The sequence below is a fragment of the Ictidomys tridecemlineatus genome, chromosome 3 (assembly GCF_052094955.1).
Source record: "Ictidomys tridecemlineatus isolate mIctTri1 chromosome 3, mIctTri1.hap1, whole genome shotgun sequence".
NCBI lineage: Eukaryota > Metazoa > Chordata > Mammalia > Rodentia > Sciuridae > Ictidomys > Ictidomys tridecemlineatus.
Genome location: NC_135479.1, coordinates 19,660,652 through 19,686,116, shown reverse-complemented (window position 1 = coordinate 19,686,116; position 25,465 = coordinate 19,660,652). Strand labels below are relative to the sequence as shown.

The 25,465-nt window shown below is 41.2% G+C and overlaps 3 protein-coding genes across 4 annotated transcripts; 1 reads left to right on the top strand and 2 right to left on the bottom strand.

Moving 5' to 3' along the window:
* Positions 1–197: 197 nt before the first annotated feature.
* Coa3 (cytochrome c oxidase assembly factor 3) lies at positions 198–1,091 on the bottom strand. The gene is made up of 2 exons (XM_005321896.5): positions 831–1,091; positions 198–564 (listed from the first exon to the last, which is right to left on the bottom strand). The coding sequence occupies exons 1-2, from the start codon at positions 1,042–1,044 to the stop codon at positions 458–460; spliced, it is 321 nt and encodes a 106-aa protein (XP_005321953.1). The 5' UTR covers positions 1,045–1,091; the 3' UTR covers positions 198–457.
* Cntd1 (cyclin N-terminal domain containing 1) lies at positions 1,060–10,165 on the top strand. The gene is made up of 7 exons (XM_005321897.3): positions 1,060–1,604; positions 4,973–5,048; positions 5,455–5,629; positions 6,565–6,727; positions 7,194–7,338; positions 7,972–8,068; positions 8,655–10,165. The coding sequence occupies exons 1-7, from the start codon at positions 1,436–1,438 to the stop codon at positions 8,823–8,825; spliced, it is 996 nt and encodes a 331-aa protein (XP_005321954.1). The 5' UTR covers positions 1,060–1,435; the 3' UTR covers positions 8,826–10,165.
* On the bottom strand, positions 9,647–22,669 carry Becn1 (beclin 1). Of its 2 annotated transcripts, XM_078041034.1 has the most exons (12): positions 22,520–22,669; positions 22,132–22,260; positions 18,538–18,605; positions 17,204–17,262; positions 16,173–16,263; positions 15,930–16,066; positions 15,592–15,786; positions 14,364–14,510; positions 12,970–13,119; positions 11,739–11,799; positions 11,154–11,296; positions 9,647–10,437 (listed from the first exon to the last, which is right to left on the bottom strand). In XM_078041034.1, exons 2-12 carry the CDS (start codon positions 22,256–22,258, stop codon positions 10,269–10,271), a joined length of 1,347 nt encoding a protein of 448 aa, XP_077897160.1. In that variant the 5' UTR covers positions 22,259–22,260; positions 22,520–22,669; the 3' UTR covers positions 9,647–10,268. The 2 variants fall into 2 exon arrangements, with proteins under 2 accessions (XP_077897160.1, XP_077897161.1); XM_078041035.1 differs by lacking the exons at positions 22,132–22,260; positions 22,520–22,669 and adding an exon at positions 21,699–21,759.
* Between the last annotated feature and the right edge of the window lie 2,796 nt (positions 22,670–25,465).

Below are 25,465 nucleotides of genomic sequence, written 5' to 3'. Positions count from 1 at the left end.
CCATGGAGCTTTCCAGCATTAAGTACCATGCATTTCTCAGCCCCCCCACCCCAGCATAGCTCCAGGAGAAATGACTCAGTTTATTATTCTTAACTTGACCTTACCTTTTCCACTTTAGCTTCTAACACTGCACAGAAGTGCCACCCCCACCCCAAACAATTGGGCCTCTGGAAAGTGAAGGAGGCTAAACCACAAAGAAAGTTTGAGAAAAGCCAATGTTGTATACGCTCAATCAAGGAAAAAAACAAAAAGGAGTCACTGTACACACTGCATAGGAAACGGACAAGATTGCATTGAGAATGGCCAAATGCATAGTCTCTTGGGTTCAATCATGATCCAAAGTCAGTAAGTAGGCCAGTGAGACTGTGAGCAGGCAATTTCTACAGGATCATGGGGTATCATCCATCATGTGAAGGGGCTCCACCAGATTGGAGATAGATAATGCCCGTCTGCCCATTCAGGGTCCTGATGCCCTCGCAAGAGCTCGGGCTCTGGCAGCTTTAGCCTCGTCTTCCAGCTCATCAAGGAAACGCTCCTGGGACACTGAGTAGAAGGTGTATCCATCTAGAGAGGTGGGTTCAGGAAGTTACTTGGAATATAGATTTTCCCTTCTCCTATCACCCTTTATTCTCCCAAATCAGTGATTCCAGAATCTCACACCGCTCTTTTTGAACCCTGACCCCAACAACTCCCTCATCATTCCCAAATCACATTTAAAAAGAACCTTAAAAATAGAACAGCTGGTATTAACCCTATTTCACCCAAACATTAAATGCTTGGTTCAGTCCTCCCACACGCTTCTGTTCCCCTGCCCTTATCAGGACGGATACAAATAGCTAACACCACGGCCCCGATGCCCAGGCCGGTCACGATGTTCCGGGTCCGCCGCTGTGGCAGCGTTTTCTGCCACTGGGCAAGCTGCACCTGCTGCATGAACTGCAGTTGCGCGGGAGTCAGTTTTTCCCGGGTCGGGTCGATGCGCTGAGCAAAAGGAGCCTTTCCGTTCTTGGCATCGAGAGGGTCACCAGCACCTGGCGCCGCCATGTTGCCGCTCCGCCCTTCGCAGTGCCGGGGTGCGGGGCTTGCTGGGAAAGTAGTCCTTGCCCACCGCCAGGAACGCTGGGAGTTGTAGTCCTTATTCACTTTCCCGGGAAGAGCGGAGGCTTTGGGCCCTAGGGCGAAGGCCCGGAATGGCGGGAAGGGGCTGTGTTTTCTGATTGGCTGAGGGTCCCGCGGCCGGCCGTTGGAGCGGGGAAAAACTGTGGAGAGCTCGAGGCTGTGGTGGGAATTGGGCTTTCCTCAGACTTGAGGCGGGGACAGACACATTGGAAGGGGACGAGGAACCCAGGGTGTGGCTGAAGGCTTCTGAGAGAAGCTAAGGGGGAGAATTTATGGATCCAGTGAACTGTCCCAGGGTCCCCAAAGGCTTCTGAATATGGACGGATCTATGAGGCCAAGATTGAGCTCCCTCGGTGACTTTCAGTTTGGGGCTGTTGCCACAGAAACTATTGAAGACGCCCTGCTTCACTTGGCCCAGCAGAATGAGCAAGCAGTGCAGGCGGCTGGGGGACGCATGGGCAGCTTCAGGGAGACCCGGATCGTGGGTGTGGATGCAGGGCCTGGGAGTGGGGTTGAGGGGAGCCTTTGAGGCACCAACTTTAAGATTCTTTTATTTTTTCAAAAAAAAAATTTTTTTTTTGTTACTTTGTACCTGCTTTATTGCTGGGTGCTAGGGCCATAGTGATGAACTTCTCTAGCACCTTCACTTCTCCAACATTATATAGAGTACTTAGACATTGCCTGCCATAGAAAGAAGAAATAGGTGGCCCTTGTTCTCAAACTATGTGCAATCTTTGGGGGGTTATTTGGACAAATAGGTAAATGACTAGGTACAAGCTTGGTTAGATAAGTGACATAAGAGATAAACTTTTAGGGGGATTGAAAGGAGGGATGGGGTAATAGGGAGAATTAAGGAGTGGTCTAGGCATTGAGATATTTGAAGCAGACCTTAAAGGAAGGTTGGTTGGTGAAGGTGGAGGAGGGGGACAGCCTTTCTACCAAAATGGGATAGCAGGAATAAAGTGAAGGAAGCTTAGGATGTGTGGGGGTCAGAGTAGCCCACCAGCCAGAGTTCATGGAAGAGTTGTTGGATTGAAGACATAAAGGTAGTTTGGAGAAGTTCCATGTAGAAGTTTGAATGTCAAGGGGGAGGATTTTATATTTAATAGGAAGATGTTGGAGGTTTTGAAATAAGGCAGTGGTATGACTGTAACTTTTGCCTGGGCAAAACTCATTTTGGATGTTATGTAAAGGATGAATTTGACTAGAGGAAGATGGGAAGTAGGCAGACCAGAGGAGCCTAGGTGACAGGATGGAGAAAATGACAAAGGAGGATGGATTAAAAACATTTAGGCAAAATCTAGGGTTCTTCCCTAGGTGACTTAAAGACATGAAGAAGGAAAAATGACTCTGCCAAAGGATTGAGTCTGAGAGACTGGGAGTATAATGGTGCCATTAACACACACACCAAAAACCAAAAGAGGAAGATCTGTGACTTTGAGAAAAATAATTGCTTTGGTTTCGGATTTATTGAGTTTAAGGTACTTGAAGAACATCTAGAGGAAATTTTCTAACAGGCTGTTTTAAAAAGCAGATCAGGGGCTGGGGAGAGAGCTCAGTGGTAGGGTGCTTTCCAATCATTTTGTTAAATTTTAAAAATTTTTTAGTTGTAGTTGGATATAATATATTTATTTTTATGTGGTGTTGAGGCTCTAATGTAGGGCCTTGCCCGTGCTACGTGAGGGCTCTACTGCTGAGCCATAATCCCAGCTCCCAATCATTTAAAAAATTTTTTTAAAAAAAATTTAGTTGTAGATGGACACGATATCTTTATTTATTTTTATGTGGTGCTGAGGATCGAACCCAGGGCCTCACACATGCGAGGCGAGCAGCTCTGCCTCTGAACCATAACCCCAGCCCCTCTTACCAATCATTTAAAACACACACACACACACAAAGAAGTAGGTCAGAACTAGAAATAAAGGTTTGCAAGTTATCTTCATAATGATATTGTTGAAACTGTTGGAGAGGATGAATGTGTAGGAGAAAAGAAAAGCAGGTCAAGGACATTTCCTTGGGAAACATTTTGTTTTGAGGGAATTAGAATAGGTGAAAGAGTTGTGAAGGGAATGGAGTGGTTGGGGATACAGGAGCAGAAACAAGGACTTTTGGAAACCAAGAGGAGAGTTTCCAGAAAGATGATGTCAGCAGGTTCAGACATTTTAGGAATATCAACAGGAATGAAGGTTGCAAAGAAATCCACGATATTTAACAATCTGGACATATAATCATTTCAGCAAGTTGGGGAAAGTAGAAGCCAAATTGCAGGAAATTAGAGAGTTACAAAAGTGGAAACAGCGGGTGTGTAAGAAATTCAGCAGTGATAGGAAGGAGAGAGATGGAGACTCAGCTTATGAGCATGGTAGGGGAGCTTCTTTTTATTTAATAGCAGATATGAATATGTTTGTAAGCAGAAGAGGTGGAGCCAGTATTGAGGGAAAGATGTAACCATCATCTATTCCTCCTAAGCCAAGCTGTTTTCTTGGAAAATTAAAATGGAAACCATAAATGAATGCCTAGATTATTCAGACCAAAACCAAAACAAATGTAAACATACACATGTAGGCATGCATGTGCATGCGCGCACACACACAAACACGTGTGCGCTCACACACACACTCCCCAAAACTGCTAAGAAATAAAGCCTGAAGTCCAGACTGGCTAGTAATACACAATTAGGTATTTTTTTTTTCTGAATTGTTTAATTCTATTCTGCATTGGACATTGCTAGCAAAGCTGTAGTCTGTAATAAGGTTTTGTACATATATGTGTGTAATGTGTGTTGGGTAGATCTTTAAACTGATCATGTGTCTTTTTTTAAAATAGTTTTTTTTTTAAGAGAGATTTTTCTCTAAAGACAAGTGATAATTCAACTACATGTGTACAGATTGAGCATCCTTAATCCCCATAAAAAATTTTGGAGCATTTCAGATTTTCAGATTAGGGATGCAAATATTACAAAATCCAAAAAGCCCTGAAGTCTGCAACGCTTCTGGTCCAAAGCATTTCAGATAAGAGATACTCAATCTGTACTCTTTGGTCATCAAGGTTAAAAGTTCTTAGGTCTGTAGGAGATTTCTTTCCTAAAATGGACATTTACCCTTGTTTCTAATGATATTGCAAGCTAAATAGAATTATATTGGGGATGTTCTTTTAAAGAGTAACAAGCAGACTAAAATCTTGCCAAAGTGTCTTGGTCTTCTCACCTTCCCAATGATTCTTTCCCACTAAATTGAACTATGTGCTCTGATTTAGGGTATGTCTCTTTAAGACAAGTCACTCCACAGTAATAAGTTTGCTCCTAGGGAGAGGCTCAGCCACCATAGATTTACCCAACAAACTGGTGGAGGGGAGGTAGTGTCCAGCTGTAAGGTGAATCCTGTTTGTAAAGCAATGGGAGTTCTCCAGAGGGTGGTTACTAAACAAACAGTGTTATAAAGACAGCCCCAGGAGGGACCTTTCTGTTCCCTGCCAATATTCCACTGAAAACAGAATATAGAGGTTAGGATTTTTATCAGAGAATCTTCCTTGAAGCTGAGAGTTCCTAGCATGGTGCAGCTGCTATATTTATGTGTAACTGGCCAAGGCCTTTATCAGCTGAGACCCACAAGAATGCTTTTGGGCTACTGAGGGCGCTTGTGAAGCCCATGACCCAGTCAGCCTCCTTTTCATGCCTCTGATCTGCCTTACTTGCAGCAAAGGAAATCAAGCTCTGCTTTGGTTGTTTCTGTCTCATCTTTCTAACCTCTTGACCCTCTTCTCAGTCCCATCATGGCTTTTACACAACACCAAGAGTTCACAGAGTGGCTTTGGTTGCATTTTGTAAATGAGCTCTTCTTTCCTGTTTTGGCAGAGTTTATTTTTCTCCTGTCTGAACAATGGTGTTTGGAGAAATCTGTGAGCTACCAAGCTGTAGAAATCCTAGAAAGGTAAAACCCTGAGCCTTTGTGAGTGGTACTTCTCAGAATGGCTAATGTGCCTAAATCTTAAAAAAAAAATTTTTTTTCATCCAGAGGAGGCGGTGCATGCCTATAATATCAGGAACTTGGGAGGCTGAGGCAGGAGGATGGCAAATTTGAGACTAGCCTCAGCAACTTGAGACTGTCTCAAAAAGCAGCTCAGTGGTAGAGCACTCCTAGGTTCAATCCTCAGTACTGAAAAACAAAACAGAAAAGTACTAGTTGCCCCTTACTCTTACATCCTCTCTCTTTTACTTGCAAGTATAAATTTCTTAGCCAGCACTTGTACCGGAAGTTAAAATATAGCATAGTTTGAAGCACAAACTCCCTTTAGTTTAAGTGTGGGTTCTCTCCTCTCCCTCTCCCTTCCTTGCAGGTTTATGGTTAAGCAGGCAGAGAACATCTGTAGGCAAGCTACAATCCAGCTGAGGGGTAATGAGAAGACAGAGTCTCAGAATTGGAGGGCTCTGAAAGAGCAGCTTTTCAATAAGTTTATCCTTCGCCTGGTGTCATGTGTTCAGCTGGCCAGCAAACTTTCCTTCCACTACAAAGTAAGGAGCTGGGGTAGCTTGTGGGCACCTGAGTGTTAGAAAGAAACCAGTTCATTGAAGGTGGCTCAGAAACCCATTCCTAGGCCAGGTGGTACTGCTCATGTGGAAATTCCAGAGTGTAATTGTTTCCTAAGCATACCTCCTAACACACACACACACACACACACACACACACACACACACACACACACACACCGAAGTAGTTATTAAATAACCTGAGGTTCTGTTCCCAAAGTATAATTACTGGACAGATGCCATCATTCATACAGGTCACCTTTCCTCTCCTTGGATTCAAGGACAGTTTGCATAAGATGCCTGATTTGCCAACATACCTATCACCATTTAAGGAAAAGTATTACATTTAAAAGGGATAAAATGTTACCACATGACTACCCAGTGCCTGTGCAGAAAAATGACATTAAATTTTTTAAGTTTCTCCTATGGCCAGATGTTGCACTAGGTACCACGGCCACAACAGTAAATATATTATCTGTGTTCTCAAGGAATTTATTATCTAATAAGAAAAGACAAATATGCAAGCAGGGTAAAAAGGTGCTATGATTAATATAAACAATAGAGGGTGAGACTACCTCATTGGCCTTAGAGAGTTAAGGAAGTGTATTTAGAGAATATGATTTCTTGAAGTAGGGGTGGGTGGCAGAAGAGTGAATCCCAAGAAAAGAGGGTTAGGGAGGGCAGGGAGAGAAGAAGGGGAGGGAAGAAAGTAAGATCTAGGTCCAGGAAGCAGTTTGGTAGATTTGGGAACAGCAAACATTCTGTGCAATAAGCATAGAGTTTAAGAGAATTACCAAGAGGGGAGATTAGTAATGAAGGCATGGGTTGGGCTGTGAAGAACTTAGTACAGTCTGCCAAGATAAGATGACCTATATCCTGACATCCTTCTCTCCCTCCCTGTTTTGTTCTTCTTTGCTCAGATAATCAGCAACATTACAGTCTTGAATTTCCTCCAGGCTCTGGGGTATCTATACACTAAAGAAGAACTGCTGGAGTCAGAGCTTGATGTTTTGAAGTCCCTGAACTTTCAAATCAATCTACCCACTCCCCTGGCATATGTAGAAATGCTCCTAGAGGTTTTAGGTACTTTGTTGTGTCAAGAAATGTGGGTTGGAGATTTCCATAGAAGGCAATAAAAATACGTGCCTGGGGTGTGGGAACAGCAGGCAGAACTTGCCAATGAGGAGCAGCAGGAAGCTGATATTGTCTCTAAATGACTGAAAAAGGTGTCCCCTCCAGCACCTGATAGGGGAAGGAGCCAGAAGTCTCAGAAACTGGTTTCTGTTTGGACTCGCTAGGTACTTTCTTATTGCAGGATCTAAGGGTTGATTTTATGGAAACATAAGATAGGAACAAATACTGTAATTGTATGTATACTATAGATGGAGGTTCTCTACCTGTCCCTTTGTCCTTTACAACTGACTTGCTTATAGAATGTAGGAACCAGGAAGCACATTAGTAGCTAAACAGCTTTATGTCATAAGACAATTGTCAGTACAATTAGAGTACAACCACTTAATGTTTCCTACTCTGCTCACACTCCATCTAGGATACAATGGTTGTTTGGTCCCAGCAACACAGCTGCATGCAACCTGCCTGACCCTGCTTGACCTGGTCTATCTTCTACATGAACCCATATATGAAAGTTTGCTGAGGGCTTCAATTGAGAACTCTACGCCCAGTCAACTCCAAGGGTAAGCAACTCCTCTAGGGTTGGCTCCTTCCAGGAACAGGGAATGGGGGATAGATCACAAGATTGTGGAGAATGGAATTACCCTAGTAAGGCATCTAGTCCACTGAAAACCTACACAGGTTACTGGTTCTTATTAACTTTTTAAATGTTGCTTGGATGCAGATGACTGAACCCAATCAGGAAAACTCTAAAAGCTTTTACTTCTGGATTTAAATTACTTCAAGTAATTAACTTACTTTCCTAGGTTTTTCTTTATAGCTGCTTATAATTTTAGGTTAGTAAACTGTTTTTATAGTTACTTGGGGGGGGGAAACAGTCATACGGTTGCAACTTGAACAAAAGTTTTTGATTACTGTAAATTCAGGCTGCTCAAAGGCCTTACAGATACATTTGTTAGGGAGACAGATGGAACAATAAAAAGCCTTATCACTCAAAGACATGAGGGCATGTTTTAATGCCAGTTGAGTTGGGGGAGTATAGGGGAGCAGGTCAATTAGCTATTACTTGACCATTTCCTTCCATGTCTCAAAACATCCAAGATGATCAATATAAGCAATTTATAGTGTAAGTTGGAAGATCAAGGATTTGGAAATTTCTTTCTAGCTCCAAAATTAATATGGTTTTAATCACTCAGGGAAAAGTTTATTTCAGTAAAGGAAGACTTCATGCTGTTGGCAGTAGGAATCATTGCAGCAAGTGCTTTCATCCAAAACCATGAGTGTTGGAGCCAGGTATGCATCACTGAGCAGGACCAGCATGGCCAGAATTAATTTAATAGAAAGCATTTCTCCATCAGTTAAACAGAAGACAACCTATAAAAGATAGGTGCCAAGACCCAGAACTGGGGTGATTGAACAGGATTTGGGAGGGGAAAAACTAAGGCAGGATTGAAATATTTTCTCTAGTTTTTCCCTTATGAAATTGGAAATAGATGCTCAAATTTAGCATGTTCATTTCCCTTTAAAATTCTGACCCACTATTATGTTTAAAGTCTAATAAGTATATCCTCCCCCAAAAGAAATGTTAAAGCCTAAATATCCCCCTTATATTCTCAAAACTTATCTCCAGTAGAGGGATATGTCCACAGAAAATTTCCATGCCAACACTAGCAGGACAAAGGTATCCTAATGTAATTTGGCCACTGGCAAACACTGGAATCTGGACTCTTCCCCATAAGTTCAGAGAAATGAAAAAAGTTTATATTTGGCTTAAGAGAACATCCCAAGCAGTGTGTGTTTGTGTGCATGTGCGCATGCACATGTGCACAAAACACATTGAGATTATTTAGTAATACAAAATCTGTCTCTATTTGTGAAGGTTGTGGAACATTTGCAGAGCATCACTGGTATTGCTTCGGAGAGCATTGCTGAGTTCTCTTATGCAATCCTGACTCACAGCGTGGGAGCCAACACTCCAGGGCGACAGCAGCCTGTTCCTCCCCACCTGGCAGCCAGAGCTCTGAAGGCTGCTGCTTCCTCTAACACATGATGCAGGCTGAATCCACCAAATATAAACAGCCTTCCATCACTGTACTCATCCCTCCCTTTGTTTACTTTCATACTCAGTGTACAAAAGTTCCAAGTCTCTTTTGAACTGTATTTTGTATTCTTTTTTTTTTTTTTTTTTTTTTTTTGCATAATAGGGATTGAATGCAGGACCTTCTGGTATGCTAGGCAAATGCTCCACTATTGAGCTATATTCCCAATACTTTTTATTTTCCATTTTGAAACAGGGTCTTGCTAAATTGCTCAGGTTGGTCTCAAATTTGGCAATCTTCCTGCTTCAGTCTTCGAAGTAGCTGGATTATTGTGAGTGCCACCACACCTGGGTGTTATTCCAAATTCATGCACATTTTCTTACATCAGAGAGTCAGGGTGGATAAGAATGTCCTTTTTGTCATATAAAACTAAAAGTGTCAAAGAGCTTGGAGGATATAGATTAGTGAAGTTGGTTCATTTTTATTTAAGAGTATATTCATAGCTTTTGACTTAATTTCATTAATCAGGACAATAAGACATAGAGATTAGCATAACCGGAGTCTCAAAACAGACTATCTGGTGACCTTGACTAAGTATCAAGGAGATAGTGTTTATTTATTTCTCCTTAGTTTAATGTTTCTCTCTGTTATCAAGGTCTACACAAACAGGGCTTTCTCTATAGCTATTTTCACTACTTTTTGTTTTTTCTAAAACCATACCATCTCTAAACATGTTTCAAAAGAATTTCCACATATCTGCACTTGAATTCAATTCTCCCAGAATACAAAGTACTCTATTTTAGTTAAAGAAAAACTCAACAGTACACCTCTGGACAGTTATTAGACTATAGCAAAATTTTATTACAAATAAATTTCTCCATAATGTCTCAAACAGTATCAAACACCATTTCATAACGTTATTCTTAACACAGAGCAAAATAGGCATTCAGTACTTGAACTGAGTGAGAAGTGTTAAATTTCAAGCTTCTGATCACATCACATGGTGACCAGGCAAAGCTTAGATGTCATTTTCCCACGTTATCCAACTGTGTATTTCAAACATCTCATCGTCTCAGTGGAGACAAAAGCTTGTATTTCATATTTTAAGTGCAGGAAGTTGAGAGAGATAAAATCCAGTGAAAACACACCAGTCTCAGTTCAACTCAAAGAAAAAAAAAAGCAAACTTAAATTAGTTGTTTGTTCAGGGGATAAAGGGAAGAGAAGGCATGGGATTAGGAGCGAAATTGTGACAAGGGCTGGTAACTATACATGGCATGTTGTAGCTCTGGAAATTATCTGTCATATGATATTTTAAAATAAAGTGGCTTTTATCTCTTTTGGTATTGTAAACATGTGCTGTTTAATATTTTCCAAATTTAAAACTTTTTCTTTTTTTGCAAACAAAAACAAAATTTAAAGCCTTTAAGACAAGTATCCTAAGAAAACAAGAAAGTCATTTATTATAAAACTGTGAGGATACCCAAGCAAGACCCCACTTAAGATTCGTCAGCATGAACTTGAGAGCTTTTGTCCACTGTTCCTCAGAGTTAAACTGGGTTTTGATGGAATAGGAGCCGCCACTGCCTCCTGTGTCTTCAATCTTGCCTTTTTCCACATCCATCCTGCAGATGGACACAGCAGAACTCATTAGTAACTGAGATCTGAGTTAAGTCAGTTCAAGCAAATGGACAGGGATTTGATCATGGGACCATTCACGTCATCTAATAAAGAACTCTTGGCGAGAAATGGTAGTGTATTTTGGATTTGCTTGAAAGCCAAAAATCAAGAAGGCTGTCACAAGAGCTTCATTGTCATTGTGGAGTACAGGGACAAGACACACACCCAAACACATGAGAAGCCAGAAGCGCAGGGGTAAGTGAGGGTTACAGTACATTGTTTTCCTAGGCCATCCCTGAACTCATAATAAAGGGTGAAGAAAGCAAAAGAAAAAATGCTTTATTTCAGGGTGATAGGAGTGGCTTAAGCTTTCTCTCTTGAACTAGGGTTTCCACCTATTACGAGGCTCCTCCAAATCTGACCCAAAGCGTTCCTGTATATTTCCAAAGGTTTCAAGGAAAAAGCTTCCTGAAATCAGGCTTGAGATTTGTGCCAAGAAAATCTCCAAAACCACCAAAAACAACATTCTATTACTATAGGACCAGGTGTCACACTATCTAGCTTGCAGTATTGGATCCGTCTTGCCCATCAGTATCACGTGCTTTCCACATCATGTTTTGCTTTCCCCCCATCTGTGTGTTTTCGCCTCTGTTCTGACTGTCCCTCAATTCTGTTCTGCTGGGTCCCACTACAAGCTCATTTGGTACTGGGGGATACTGACCTGTAAGGAAGACAAAATCGTGTTTCACCTTTCTCCACCTCTTCTTTGAATTGCTGCACACAGTCCAGGAAAGCTACCATTGCATGGTCAAACTTGTTGTCCCAGAAAAACCGCAAACCCCCAGAACAATATAATGGCAGCTCCTGTCCAAGAAAAGAAAACTGAATGGAAGCAAAGAAAGGCCACCAGAGATTGTTCTAAGTCCTATCAATCTTTCAAGTCATATTCTGTCTGTATCCACTGGCAACAAGATCGGGGCTGGGCTGTATCTTCCATAACCTTGAACAAATACAATTAACAAGGCACCTAGAACTACTTTCCCATCAGTGCAAATGTACTTTACCTCACAGTGACTCCTTCTCCATCCTAGTACATACATTCTCCTCTGATCTGCCCAAATTCCTTCTCAACAAGTTCTAAAAACCTAATTTTTCTCTATAAGCCCCAAAGAGCTAAGCCTGAACAAGACATTGACTCTTTGATTATCTCATTTTAAGAAAGAAAATAATACCAATATCAAACTAAACCACTTTGTTAGGAGGAATAGGAACTCTATTCCAGTGAAAAAGGGGCCTCCCATAGTACCTTAGATTTGTCTGTCAGAGACTCCAGATATGAATGATTTCCATAGGGAACAAGTCGATACCTAAAATCAAGATGCAGACAGAGATGGATACAGGACTCCTAAAGAGTAATGGGAAATTGTAGATTTTTGATCTGCATCCTACCCAAGGACTCTTTTATTATTCCCAACCCTCTCTCCAAGCTGCCCATAGATCCATGTTTAAAAGATTTTGTTTACTGAAAAAATTACATTTATTATATAACTATCTGGGGGCCTTCATGAACTAATATATGTTTTAGTTTAGAATTTAGAAAAAACTGAGCTAGTTTCAGTGGCACATGCTTATAACCCAAGCTACTCAGGAGGCTGAGGCAGGATGATTGCAAGTTAGTGAGATTCTGCCTCAAATTAAAAAATAAAGGGGCTGGGATTGTGACTCAGCGGTAGAGCACTCGCCTAGCATGGGAGGGATCTGGGTTCGATCCTCAGCACCACATAAAAATAAAGGCATTGTGTGTGTCCATCTACACCTAAAAAATAAATATTAAAAAAATAAATTTTAAAAATAAAATAAGGGGCTGGATTGTGGCTCAAGCGGTAGCGCGCTCGCCTGGAATGCGTGCGGCCCGGGTTCAATCCTCAGCACCACATGCCAACAAAGATGTTGTGTCCGCTGAGAACTAAAAAATAAATATTAAAAAATTCTCTCTCTCTCTCTCTAAAAAAAAAAAATAAAATAAAATAAAATAAAAAGGGGGGCTGGGGTTGTAGCTCAGTGATGGAGCACCTGCCTGGCATGTGTGAGACACTAGGTTTAATCCACATAAAAATGAATAAATAAAACAAAGGTACTGTGTCCATCTGTAACTAAAAAATATTTTTAAAAATAAAAAGTGCTGGAGCTGTTAACTCAGTGGTAGAGTGCTTGCCAAGCATGCATGAGACCCTGGGTTCAATCCCCAGTACCGTAAAACAACAAAAACCCCTGAAACTTAGTGTCTTGAGGGACACTAAGGTTCTAGAGACTACAAGTTGGGGACCACCACTCCCATCATATAGCTTGATGACTGCTCTATCAGTGGAACGAGCCCTGTGATAAAGGAAGAACCTCATGCAGACAGAGCCTCTACCCACAGAAAATTCTCAGTCTGCTGGCAGCAAGGGCTCCTGCCACAGTAGAGAGAAGTAGCAGGTGGGAGATACAGATTATGTCAAAGATACACCACACCCCAAGGAAGGACTGTTTCTCACCTCTGAAATTTCAGACCCATCTTATTGGCCAGGGCGTGAAGCAGCAACACTGTCTGACCCCAAGCAGCATTAATCTCATTCCATTCCACAGGAACACTGGGCAGACGACCCAGTCTGAAGTTATTAATTGTGCCAAATTGTCCACTGTGCCTGTAGAGGAAGGCAGAAAGGTAGAAGGAAAATACAGGGATTAATAAAACTTCTGAGATTTCCCACTCTCACTCCCAAATCAGCATAAATTTCTCTCCCTATCTTCAGATTCATGTATTCAACATCTACTTGGCCTTTTAAATACATGCCCAAAACTTGAGTCATCAACTTTCTCCTAGCTTCGCAGAAGCCAAAGCAAAAACCTGGGTGTCACCACTGAATGCTCTCTCTCAGCTCCCTCCCAGCAAAACCCATCAAATTCTATTGATCTTAACTCCTCAATCTCTTAAATCTGTCCACTTATCTCCAACTCAACTGCTCTTATGTCTTCTTCTTTCCAACCACTGTTTTCCTGTCTAGATTCCTACTGACAAATTTCCTTAATCTACTTCTCCCAGTCATTTCTCACATAGTAGGTAAGGCTCTCCTTATAAATAAAAATTCAATGATGTCAGTTCCTCATCTGAAATGCTTCAATTGTTCCTTCTGCCTTTTGGATCAAGTGCAAACCCCTTAATGAGGTCTACAAGATCCTTTAGGAAATGGTAACTCTCTAATTTCATATCCAATCACTTACCCCTTTACACTCAATCTTCAGTCACAATAAGCTCCTTTCATTTCTTTGAATTTACCACACCCTCATTCCTATTTTTTTTGCACATGATGTTCTCTCTGCCAGGAACAACTCCCCCTCTGCAGACATCTTCTTCACCTCTCAACTAAACCATCAACCTCTAGGGGGAATTTTCATGCTGCCTCCCTGAATTGGGTAAAGTTCCCACAGCACCCTTCTCATACTGTATTATCCTTGCCTACTATTTATCTATCCCTTCCACCAGATTATAAGTAACCTGAAGGTAGACTGCATATTGTCTGCTGTGGCCTTTCTGGTACAGCCCCTACAAAAGGTAGGCACACCAACAGTTACTAGCTAAGTGGATAAAACATGAAATGAATACATGAAAGACCTTGGGGTAAGAAATTACCAGGAAGCTGACCAGGTCCTCACTTAGTGGCTGGAAGACTCAGATCCTTCCCTTTCCTTGGATGAGTAGATATCACCAAGCTCTAGAATTCTAAGCCCTTGATTGTGCCTATCCCATCACAAGGAATGACAGAAACTTAAGATGGGGTGAAGATGATCTACAATCTCTCTTTTAGGGGAGTCAGACACCATGACTTAGTAGTCAACTGCTAAGGTCCACGTTGGTAGTGCTGCCCAGACATATCTCCAGCCTCATTACCAGATATGGAAGGTTGCATTAAAGACGTTGGTTTTCTTCAGCTTGTCCAGCTGCATCTGGGCATACCGCATCTGATTTTCTACACTCTTCAGCTCATCATCCAGCTCTAGCTGTTGTCGTTTAAATTCACTATATTCTCTCTGATACCTGTGAGAGCAAAGGGGGCCATTGAAGACTGTTAGTTTGGGGACTGATTTCTCTCCAATCACACGTCTGAACAACTTATTCTAATGATTACAGTTACATTTAGTTACAGAATTTTCTATATTTGGCATAGATCCCTCTCAGGAACATACATGCCTTTACCTAGGAGGAAAACAAATGTCTCAAATTCCAGCTGGCCCATATGCGTAAAGGTGGAGGAAAAAAGACTCTTCTGAACTAGACCAAAAAACTCTGATGATATTTCCAATCTTTTTCAAAAGTGAGGTGAATGCATTAAGACGGGCTTCTCTCATGAACTGGCAATAATTGGCCCCTATAACTTCACTTCTACACTTATTATCCTTTAAGTAGTTAGTATACACCATTTCCAGTGCAACTTTTATATCACTGTGAAAAATTGACATTTTTTCTCTTTCCTTCATTTCCCCAAATTTAGTGCAGACACTGTTATGTCCTCCATTCAACAGAGGGTTCTCTCAGGTCAAGAATATCCATGAGCCAGGCATGGTGGCACATGCCTGTAATCCCAGCTACTTGGAGGCTTAGATAGGAGGAGATCAAGCTGAAAGCCAGTCTCAGCAACATAGCAAGATCCTGCCTCAAAACAGAATTTAAAGGGCTGGGGGTGTAGCTCAACGGTAGAGCACCCCTGGGTTCAAGCCCCAGTACCACAAAAAACAAAACAAACAAAAACAACACCCATGAAACTTTTGCTCTGGGAGGGAACAAATGTAGGCCAATAGGCTCATCTTTCCAGATGATGGCTGCAAAGTATATTATCCAAATAGGCCCATTCTCTCGAGGACAGAACCAAAACCAGTGTTCTGGTGCTGGCACTCTCTAACCAACACCTTTTCACTTGATCATGCTGACTCTTCATATACAACCTTCCAAACAATCCTCTAGAAACAGGGCCTGGAAACAACATGCAGGATCTGGAGCAGACATGCTGCCAAATGACAGCCAGCTACAGTTTACAAAACTAATCAGACACATTCAGCTGGGAACCCTTCCCTCTCCTGGTGCCTGGAGGGCAGGAAGACAGAACAGGGTGAGCACTCACTGAGCTTCCTCCTGATCCAGTCTCTCAGCCTCAGCCTGGACCTTCTCCAGATTTTCTGCCACTACCTTGCGGTTCTTTTCCACATCTTCCAACTCCTGGATCAGTCTTTCCTCCTCTAGTGCCAGCTCCTTCAGCTCTCTCTGTAGTTGTTCACTGTCATCCTCATTCATTTGTTCTAGGATTTCCAGACAGCATCTGCCGAGGATGCAGGCAGAATATACTTACCAAAGGAACCTGTTGTTCTGTGTGTTCCAAGTGCAGTAAAGCCTTGGCTAAGGGATAAATAGCCTTCCAGACCCAGGTCTTAGTTGTTGAGCCCTGGCTCTGGAGACACTCACTTGTAGTTCTGACACTCATTTTCAGTAACATTGAGCTGAGTATCCAGCTGGTCTAAAAGAGTATCTGTGCATTCTTCACACAGTGGGTGATCCACATCTGTCTGGCCCGACATGATGTCAAAAAGGTCCCCAGTGACCTGGAAGTGTTGGAGAGGTGGGGTAGGGTCTCCTTTATAATACCTGCCCAGCCACACCCTCTACCAATTGGTTCAACTGCTTGACATTGGAATGAGGCCGACTTGCCTTTAGTCTTCGGCTGAGATTCTCCATAGTGCCGCCATCAGATGCCTCCCCGATCAGAGTGAAGCTGTTAGCACTTTCTGTAGACATCATCCTGCAGACAGCCCCCCGCCCATGGGCCACATGAGGGAGCAGAGAGGTCTCCTCCACCTACTGTGCTGCCAGTGGCAGAGACTCTCAAGCACCAGGTGAGGGGCCTCAAGGCACACATCCATTCCTAGCCTCACCTCCCAAGGGCACCTCTCTCCCAAGAGAAGGTCATATTGGTCTTCCACAGCAAAAGGTTGGCCTGGATGGACTAAGGAAGGAGAGGGAGCACCAAAAACTGATATATGGCCAGGCATGGTGGTGCACGCCTGTAATCCCAATGACTCAGGAGGCTGAGGCAGGAGGATCACAAGTTTGAGGCCAGCCTCAGCAACTTAGCAAGGCCCTAAGCAACTTAGTGAAACCCTGTCTCAATAAATAAATAAATAAACAAACAAACAAATAAATAAAAATAAAATGGCTGGGGGTGCAGCTCAGTGGTAAAGTGTCCTTGGGTTAAATCCCCAATACCAAAACCAAAAAAAAAAAAATAAATAAAATACAATAAAAATAAAAACAAACCCCAAAAACCCAACAACAACAACAAAAAAACTGACATGTGTCTATAGTGAAAATGGAAGGAGAATTAAGAATGACTATTTTTTTTAATATTACACTCATTGTCAGCAACCTTTAACTTGCTGTATTAATGAGAACTAAGGATCTGAATATCTGACCACATTTGCTATTTTCAAACTTCTCAAGAGCCCAATCACTCCTTCAATATTTCTCAATTCTTCACATTTAAGCTACTATCCCTTCCCACTGTGTGAATGGCTTCATGAAAAACTTAATACTAGGCCAGGAATAAGGGAATACATTTTTTTTCTAGAAGAGCCAACAGGCTGGGTGATGATTTGTCTACATCACCTAGCCCCAGGTCTCAATTTCTGCCTTTAATTAAAATTTGACTAGCAAGGAACGAGGGGCCAAGGAGTAGTAGGCACCTGGCAGGGGGGATGAATCTGCGAGAGACACCATCCTGGCGAGTTTCAATAAATGGCTCCTGGGAAAGAAACAGGTGGGCATTAGAGTTCTGGAAGCTTAGAGATGGAGTCTATTTCCCAAATAGCCTCTGAACTACTTGGTTTCACCCTTGATTGATAACCACAAGACTTAAGAAATAGCTACTATCTATCTAATCCTTATATTTATGAACTAAGAAAGGAAAGCAAGCCCCATGTCCATTTGACAGCTTTTGTGTGTGTGTGTGTGGGGGGGACAGCATTTTCTAGCTATTCTATACTTTATTTATGGTTAATTTTGCATTTTCTCAACACTTATCAATCAGGGGTAGGGGAGAAAATGCCCTAAATCATGGTACAAGGAGAAAGTCAGATCTGACTGCAACGAAATTTCTCAGCAAAGACAAAGTGGATAATTTATATATTCATACCACTTATGTGATCAAAATCTTATATGACATCTACTAACTTCAACTGCCAGTCCCAGGTGCCTCTTTGCTGAAAGCTTTCTCTGTCCCCTGCCCCTGCACTGTCTGCAAAAGGTCTCAGCCAGAATTAAAATCCTTCATCCCACCTGAGGTCAGCCTGCCCTCACACACTGGTAACAGTGGGTGGACATTACAGCCCTCTTGTTACTCAGGCAGGATAAGTCTCAGGTATGTGTTTAACACCATCTCACAGGATGGAATTCAAAGTATCCACAGGTGTTACTGGCTTGACCATATCCCCTTCCTTGGTTTATTTTACTTCCCATTTCACATCCTTGCTTCCTACTAGAGTTTCCTGGGATCTGCTTCCAAATAAATGACTTGTACTTAAAAAAAAAAAAAAATCTCATAACATCTGCCTTTGGCAATGCAAATTATCATCAGCATTGTCAGAGTTTAAAAATTAAATATTATCTAACACTGATAATCCTTTCTGTCTAGGGCAATCATATAATTCGCTGTCCAAACCAAGGTACCTTTATGAATGGGAGAAGTAGATGTGAAAAACTAACTAGAACAACAGACGCAAACCAGGAATGCCCTGGAATGACCTATATATCACCTTAGTAACTTTTAATCATACTTTTTAATGGATGCCTTATTCAGTAACCTATGACCTTAGGAGTACTTTGATACCTTCAATGATCTGCAGTGGCCTAATCATGTATATACCATCTCTTGTTAACCAGACTCTTCGTTAACCCCCAAAGTCTGGGAACTCTTACAGCACAAGTACCCTGCAGGAACCTAGCCTGTATTTTCATATCAAATCTCCCACTAAGCATATTTATTGTATGAGGAAGACAGGGGAGAAGGCACGTCTGTTACCTCTCCTGAGTTAGCCTCTTCCTCCTGGGTGTCTCCTGGTTTTGCCTGGGCTGTGGCAAGTAATGGAGCTAAGAACAAGGAAAATTCTGAGTCAGAAACGTCTTATCAAAGCTGGAGGGATTAGGGAAGTATGGGCAAAGAATCTAAAATATCCTCATCATTACCCCCACTCTTAATTTTTTCTTAAAGTTACTATTTACACACAGAAGAATGTCTTCCCCATCTCCTCATTAAATCAGATCAAAGAAATGTTAAAATTTTAAAGGGTAATGGGTATAATAATTATTTTTTAAAAAGAGTCCTTATTTTTCAAAAATACTTACAGAAATATGTATAACTTTTGTATGTTAGGAATATGCTTCAAGATAATTCAAGGTGGGGAGGAATGGATGGGGCTGTAGATGAAACATGATTAAATATGTGTTGACAATTGTTAAAACTAGGTGATGGATACATAGCAATTTGAAATTTTCTATCATAAAAGTTAACATCCTTGCTGCCTGCAGAAGCATACACCTATAATCCCAGTGACTTGAGAGGTTGAGGCAAGAGAACTGTAAGTTTGAGGCCAGCCTCAGCAAATTATTAAGGTCCTCAGCAATTCAGTGAGAGTCTCAAAATAAAAAATAAAAAGAGCTGGGATGTGGCTCAGTGGTAGAAGGGATAGAGCATCCCTGGGTTCAATCCCCAGTACTGAAAAAAAAAAAAAAAGGTAATATTCCCTTTCCCCTAGAATAACCGGGAAGGAACAAAGGACCATGTGGGAACTTTCTGAGAAGATAAAAATCTTTCCACATCATAATGATTAGAATTACATAAGTGTATCCATTTGTAAAAAATGTACAGCTAATATACACACTACAGAATCCTATTAAGTCATAAAAAAAGAATGAAATCCTATTATTTGTGACAACATGAAGGTAACTGGAGGACATTATGTTAAATGAAATAACCAGACACAGAAGGACAAATACTGCATGTTTTCACTTATATGTGGTATCTAAAAAATTTGATTCCATAGAAGTTGAGAGAAGAATGGTGGTTGCTAGAGACTGGGGAAGAGTAGAGGGGAGGTAGCTGGAGAGATGAGGAAGGGTTAGCCAATAGGAACTAAGTTATAGTTAGATAGAACCCTATCACACAGTGCAGTGATGGTAGATAACAATAATATACTTTATATCTCAAAAAAGTTAGAAGAAACAATTTTGAATATTTTTGCCACAAAAAATGATAAATATTGGACTGGGGTTGTGGCTCGGAGGTAGAGCACTTGCTTAGCATGTGTGAGGCACTGGGTTCAATCCTCAGCACTACACAAAAATAAAATAAAGGTACTGTGTCCACCTACAACTAAAAAATAAATGTTTAAAAAAATGATAAACATTGATGAAGACAGACATGCTTTTCCTGATTTGAACATTAACTGAAACAACACATGGCACCACATAAATATATCAATTAAAAAATGTAAGTAAAGGGGGCTGGGGTTATGGCTCAGTGGTAGAGTGCTTTTGCCTAGCACACATGAGGCACTGGGTTCAATACTGAACACCACATAAAAATAAATAAAATAAATAAACAAACAAACAAAATAAAGGTATTTAAAAAAATGACACCATGTTTTGAAAAAAATATATAGGTAAATGGCTGTAGCTCAGTGGTAGAGCGCTTGTCTAGCACATGTGAGGCTTGCCTAGCACTGGGTTCGATCTCAGCACCACGTAAAAATAAATAAATAAAATAAAGGTATTATGTTCATCTATAACTAACTAACAAACAAACAAACAAACAAATAAATAAATAAATAAATAAAGGTAGATGCTGGAGGTATAGCTCAGTGGTAAAACATACAATGCATTAGATCTGGGTTTGATCCCCATAATCAAAAAAACGATAGGGCTGGGGATATAGTTCAGTTCGTAGACTCCTTGCCTTGCATGAACAAGGCCCTGGATTCAATTCCCAGCAACACACACACACCCACAAACACACAAAAAAACCAACAACAATAAAAAACACCAAAATAAAACAACCAGGCTTGGTGGTCCATGTTTATAAATCCAGCTACTTAGGAGGAGGGAGGATAGGAAGACTGAGGCTAGTCTGCGTAATTTAATGAAACCTTGTCTCAAAATAAAATATTAAAAGGGCTGGGAAGCCGGGTATGATGGTACTCGCCTATAATAGCAGTGATTTGGGAGGCTGAGGCAGATGGATTACAAATTCAAGGCCAGCTTGGAAACCTAGTGAGACTCTCAACAACTTAGTAAGAATCTGTCTCAAAATAAAAAATAAAAAGAACTGGGAATGTAGCTTAGGCACTTGCCTCTGGATTTAATCTCTAGTACCAAATTTTAAAAAGTTAGAGGGCTGAGGGTGAAACTCAGTGGTAATATGCTTGCCTAGCATGCTAGAGGTTTTCAGTAGAATCCTTAGTACCCAACATACTCTTACAAACACACAGAGCTAAGATTTGTACATTTCAACACACAATTAAACTTTAAAAAAGTGTTAAAAACATATTAAGAGACAGATGGGAGGTGAGAGGAGGTATAGATCAGGGTCCGGTGTCTCAAGCCTGTAGTTACTGAGACTTAGCTCCTCAGCTCCTCCTAGGCTGAGGGAGGAAGATCACAAGTTTGAGCCCAGTCAGGAAAACTTGGCAAAATAGAGAAATGAGGTAATAATAATAATATCTAACATTTATTGAGTACTACTTGCTTTGCATATTTCTAAGTACTTATGTGCTTTGTCATGTATAATCTTTACAACTAACTTATGAGGCTGTTTTACATTTTAAAGATAAAAAAAAAGCCCAGGGTTTAGAGAGGTAAAATAACTTGCAAAGTCAGGCACAGTGGCACATGCCTGTAATCCCAAATTGGGGAAGTTGAGGACTGCAAGTTCCAAGCCAGCCTAGATAATTTACTGAGACCCTCTTAAAAGAAAAAGGGCTGGAGATGTAGCTCAGTGGTAAAGTGCCTCTGGGTTCAATCTCCAGTACTAGTGGAAAAAAACCACAACAGAGTCTTTCATTGCATGACAGCCAGGATTGAAACACAAGCAGTGTGACTCCGAGCCCATGAGCTTAAACTGCCTATTCAGTCTCCTCTAACTTCATCTCGCTTTTTGGGACTTTGAGTCTCTATTTATCCACTTACCAGGTGTTGGACTTCGGGGAAGTCACTTTAACCTCTCTAAGCCTCAGTTCTTCACCTGTAAAATGATGCAATGATGGTACTTCTCCACAGGGTTGCAGAAGGGAATAAGTGAAGTAATACATGTAATGCACTAGATGTAGAGTAAGTACTCAACAAATGCCATTTATTATTATATATACATATTCCTTTACACTGAGACAGCAGGAGCAGAAAAATAAGGACCTTTGTTTTGTTTCAGAAAGCACACAACGTCAGAACTCTTTTATGTTCCCGATGAGAAAACAGGGAGCCAGAGAGATGAGAGATGATGTGACTTTTCTAGATTCACGTGGCGAGACTAAGGCAGTCTACAGATTGTCACCACAAGACCTATGTCTCCAAAGTTGCCCACTTTTCACGTTCTTGACCACCCTCTTTCCACGGTCTTGCTGACCTGTGAGCTCTTGGATGGTAACACGGTCCAGGATCTTGAAGCTCGTGTCCAGTTTCAGAGGCTGGCTGCAGCGCTGGCACACGAAGCTCACCTGCATGGTGCTGCTAGACGTCTTAGATCCCTCCATCCCTGCGGCGGTGGAGAGGAGATTGTTGTTAAGGCAGAATCGGCGCCCTTGAACCTCCAGCCCGGGGCTACCCTCAGCTTTGGTGACGGTGGTGAGGGGGTGAAATCCTGGTCCGCGCCGTTCTCTGAGGAGCGGTATATCAAATGGACCTGCTTCTGGGGCAGCCTGGCAAAGGCAATTTAGAGGCCAGGATCAGGAAAGAGGCCGTAAGGGTTCTCAGGCTCCTCTCTAAGGTCCCAGGTCATCCCCACAGCTCTTCACCTCGGGACCCGGAGCCTGCCACCCAGGTCTGCTCTACCGCGGGGGCACAGTAGCATCGGGTCCCGTCCGGAGCAAGGCCTCCTGAACTCCCATCGCCCAGTCTGCAGCTACTTCCTGGTCCGCCAGCAGAAGACTTCCGCTAGAGACCGGATGTGACGCCAGGACCGTGGAAGGTCCTGGTTCTCAGACCTACCCTCCCGGCTGCGGCCTCCAGAGGCTGAGCCGGGAAGAGCAGCCGGCATAGGCAGGTGTAACTAGGATGCAGGAGAAGGGAAACCCTGGGTTGAAGAGAATGAGGAGAGTCTACTGTTTTCTCATTCTATTCTCTAAAGATTTGTCACTCCCACGTTCATTCAAACAAAACAGAAAAATTAAAAATTTTGTCTTGGTGCAGGAATAGATGGATCAATGAGTTCAAATTTAGATCAAATATATGGAGAATTATGTGATAAAAATGGTATTTAGAATCAGTGAGGAATGAACTATTTAATAAATGAGTGGAGTTGTACTAGTAGCCAAGTGACGGGACGTGCCTGGATCCGGCCGATTGGAAACCATTGCTTGCCCATGCAGGAAATAAGCAATGTCTTACTGTTTGATAGAATTGCATGAAATTAATGCAACTTTTAATTAATGCAATTGCATGAAATTAATGTAACCTTTCACATAGTTAGCTTATTTCTTATGCAGGCCTGTGGCCAAGTCTGGCCAGTTGGGATCCAGGCAGGATCTGAATCTTCTATTGTACTGTTTACACCAAAATAAATTTCAAATTTACTACAAATTTTAATGAAGAATAAATATTTGGGGTTGGAGGTGTAGCTCAGTGATAGAGTTTGTGCTTTGTAGCATGCAGGAGGTCCTGAATTCAATCCCAGCATCACTTACAATTAAAAAAAAGAAACAGAAGGAAAAAAGAAAAGAAAGAAAAAGTTTAAAGGCATCAAGTGAAAGCATGAGTGGAAAAAATATATATATAAAATCTTGGAATAGGAAAGGTCTGTTTAAGCATGGTATGAAATCAGAATCCAAAAAGGAAAATATTGATTTCACTCCTTGAAAATTAAAAGTTGACCAACTATCTGAGGCATTGTAAACAAAATTTATGGAAGAAAAATGTGAAAAATAGTTGGAGCTTATAAGATAGAAGGTGATTTTCCCTAATATCCAGAACTCTGATCTATCAATTAAAATACCAATAAAAGCAACTCATAGAAATACAAATGTTTGATTAAAAATATATCTCATTTCACTTTTAACTAAATTAATGAAAATTAAATTATAGATGAGCTAACATTTCTAATGAGATTGGTAAAGACTAAACCAGTTGATAACATCTAGTGTGGATGACAGATTGAGGAACTCTTGAATAATATTGACTAGGAGTGTAAATTAGTGTAATCTTTTTGGAGATCAATTTGGGAATATTTATTGAAATTTTGTTCATAGTATTTGACTCACAAAATCTCTTTCTAGGAATTTTTTATAATGAATAGATGAGTGCCCAAATATATATAGTTGTCCCTCAGTGTTGCAGGGAATTGATTCCAATATCCCCTTCACATACCAAAATCTATGGATGCTCAAGTCCCTTATATTAACATGGCATAGTATTTGCTTATAATCTATGCATATCCCCCTGTATTTGTTAAATCATCTCTAGAATACTTACAATACCTAATACAAGTAAGTGATATGTAAACAGTTGTTATACTAGATAGTAAATAGTGATAAGGGAAAAGTCTGTATATGTTCAGTACAGGTGCAATTGAAAAAATATTTTAAATCAGTGGTTGGGCGACTCCTAAGTTGAAGGGCTGACTCATTATACAAGAAATTTCACTACCGAATGTCCTCGAGTAATAAGGAATTGTTCAAACAAATTATAGAATTATTAATTCAGTAGAAACTATGCAGCCATTATACAGCCAAAGGGGAACTGGATCTGGCTGAACTCAAGACATGTAAGCGCCCCATACTCCCTCTGGAAGCTCAGAAATAAGAAAGACTGTTTTCAAGTTAGGCTATACAAATTTATCTTTGATGCCATGGTGCAAGGGAAAGTAACCCCTGAGATCCTAATCCACCACACAAAATTGTGTCCAGACAAGCCACTGGGGCCTTCAGTGCTGCGGCATGCCTGGCAGAGAGGCTTTTCTGTGAAGTCTTTGGGTGACCTCATGGAACTGGTCTTCTTGTCTCTCACACTATCTGACCTCCCAGTTATTGATATTCTAAAGATTGAATATAGCCATCAAGAGACTGCCACTGCATTAGGTACAGAGATTGAAGCCTTTGAAGAGAAGGAGACGAGAGGCAAGGTACAGCATTATATGGCTTACTGGATGGGCCACCGAGAGCTTCAAGGGGTTGATGTGGAAGAGGCTTGGAAGTGCCATACATGCAACTATGCAGACATTTGTGAGTGGAGGAAGGGCAGTGGAGTGCTCAGCTCCACACTGGAACCTCAAAAAAGCCAAGTGAATAGAAAAAATGTTTTCCTGAAGAAAAGAGGACTGGCTTCTGAGCATGGCTTTCATGGATATTGTTCTTATTTTTTAATATTTCTACAACCTCTAATCACGTTCAGTCCAGGACCAAGGTTCACAGCTGAGTAGGAGAGATCTGGAGTTACACTGTCTCTGAGCTTTGACAAGGATTGCCAAGAGTAAAGATGCTTATCATGGCTGGAGCAAAGGCAATACCTTCAGCAAGCATTGCTTTCCTAAGAAAACTCTTTAGGTTCTAATAAATCTTATTTTTTTTCTCAAAGTTCTATAAAATAAATGGAAATGCTGTCCAAAAAAAAAAGAAGAAGAAGAAGGAGAAGAAACTATGTAGCCATTAAAAAGAATGAAGTAAACTTTTTTCTTTTTAATATTTATTTTTTGGTTAGACACAATACCTTTATTTTGTTTATTTATTTATTTTTATGTGGTGTTGAGG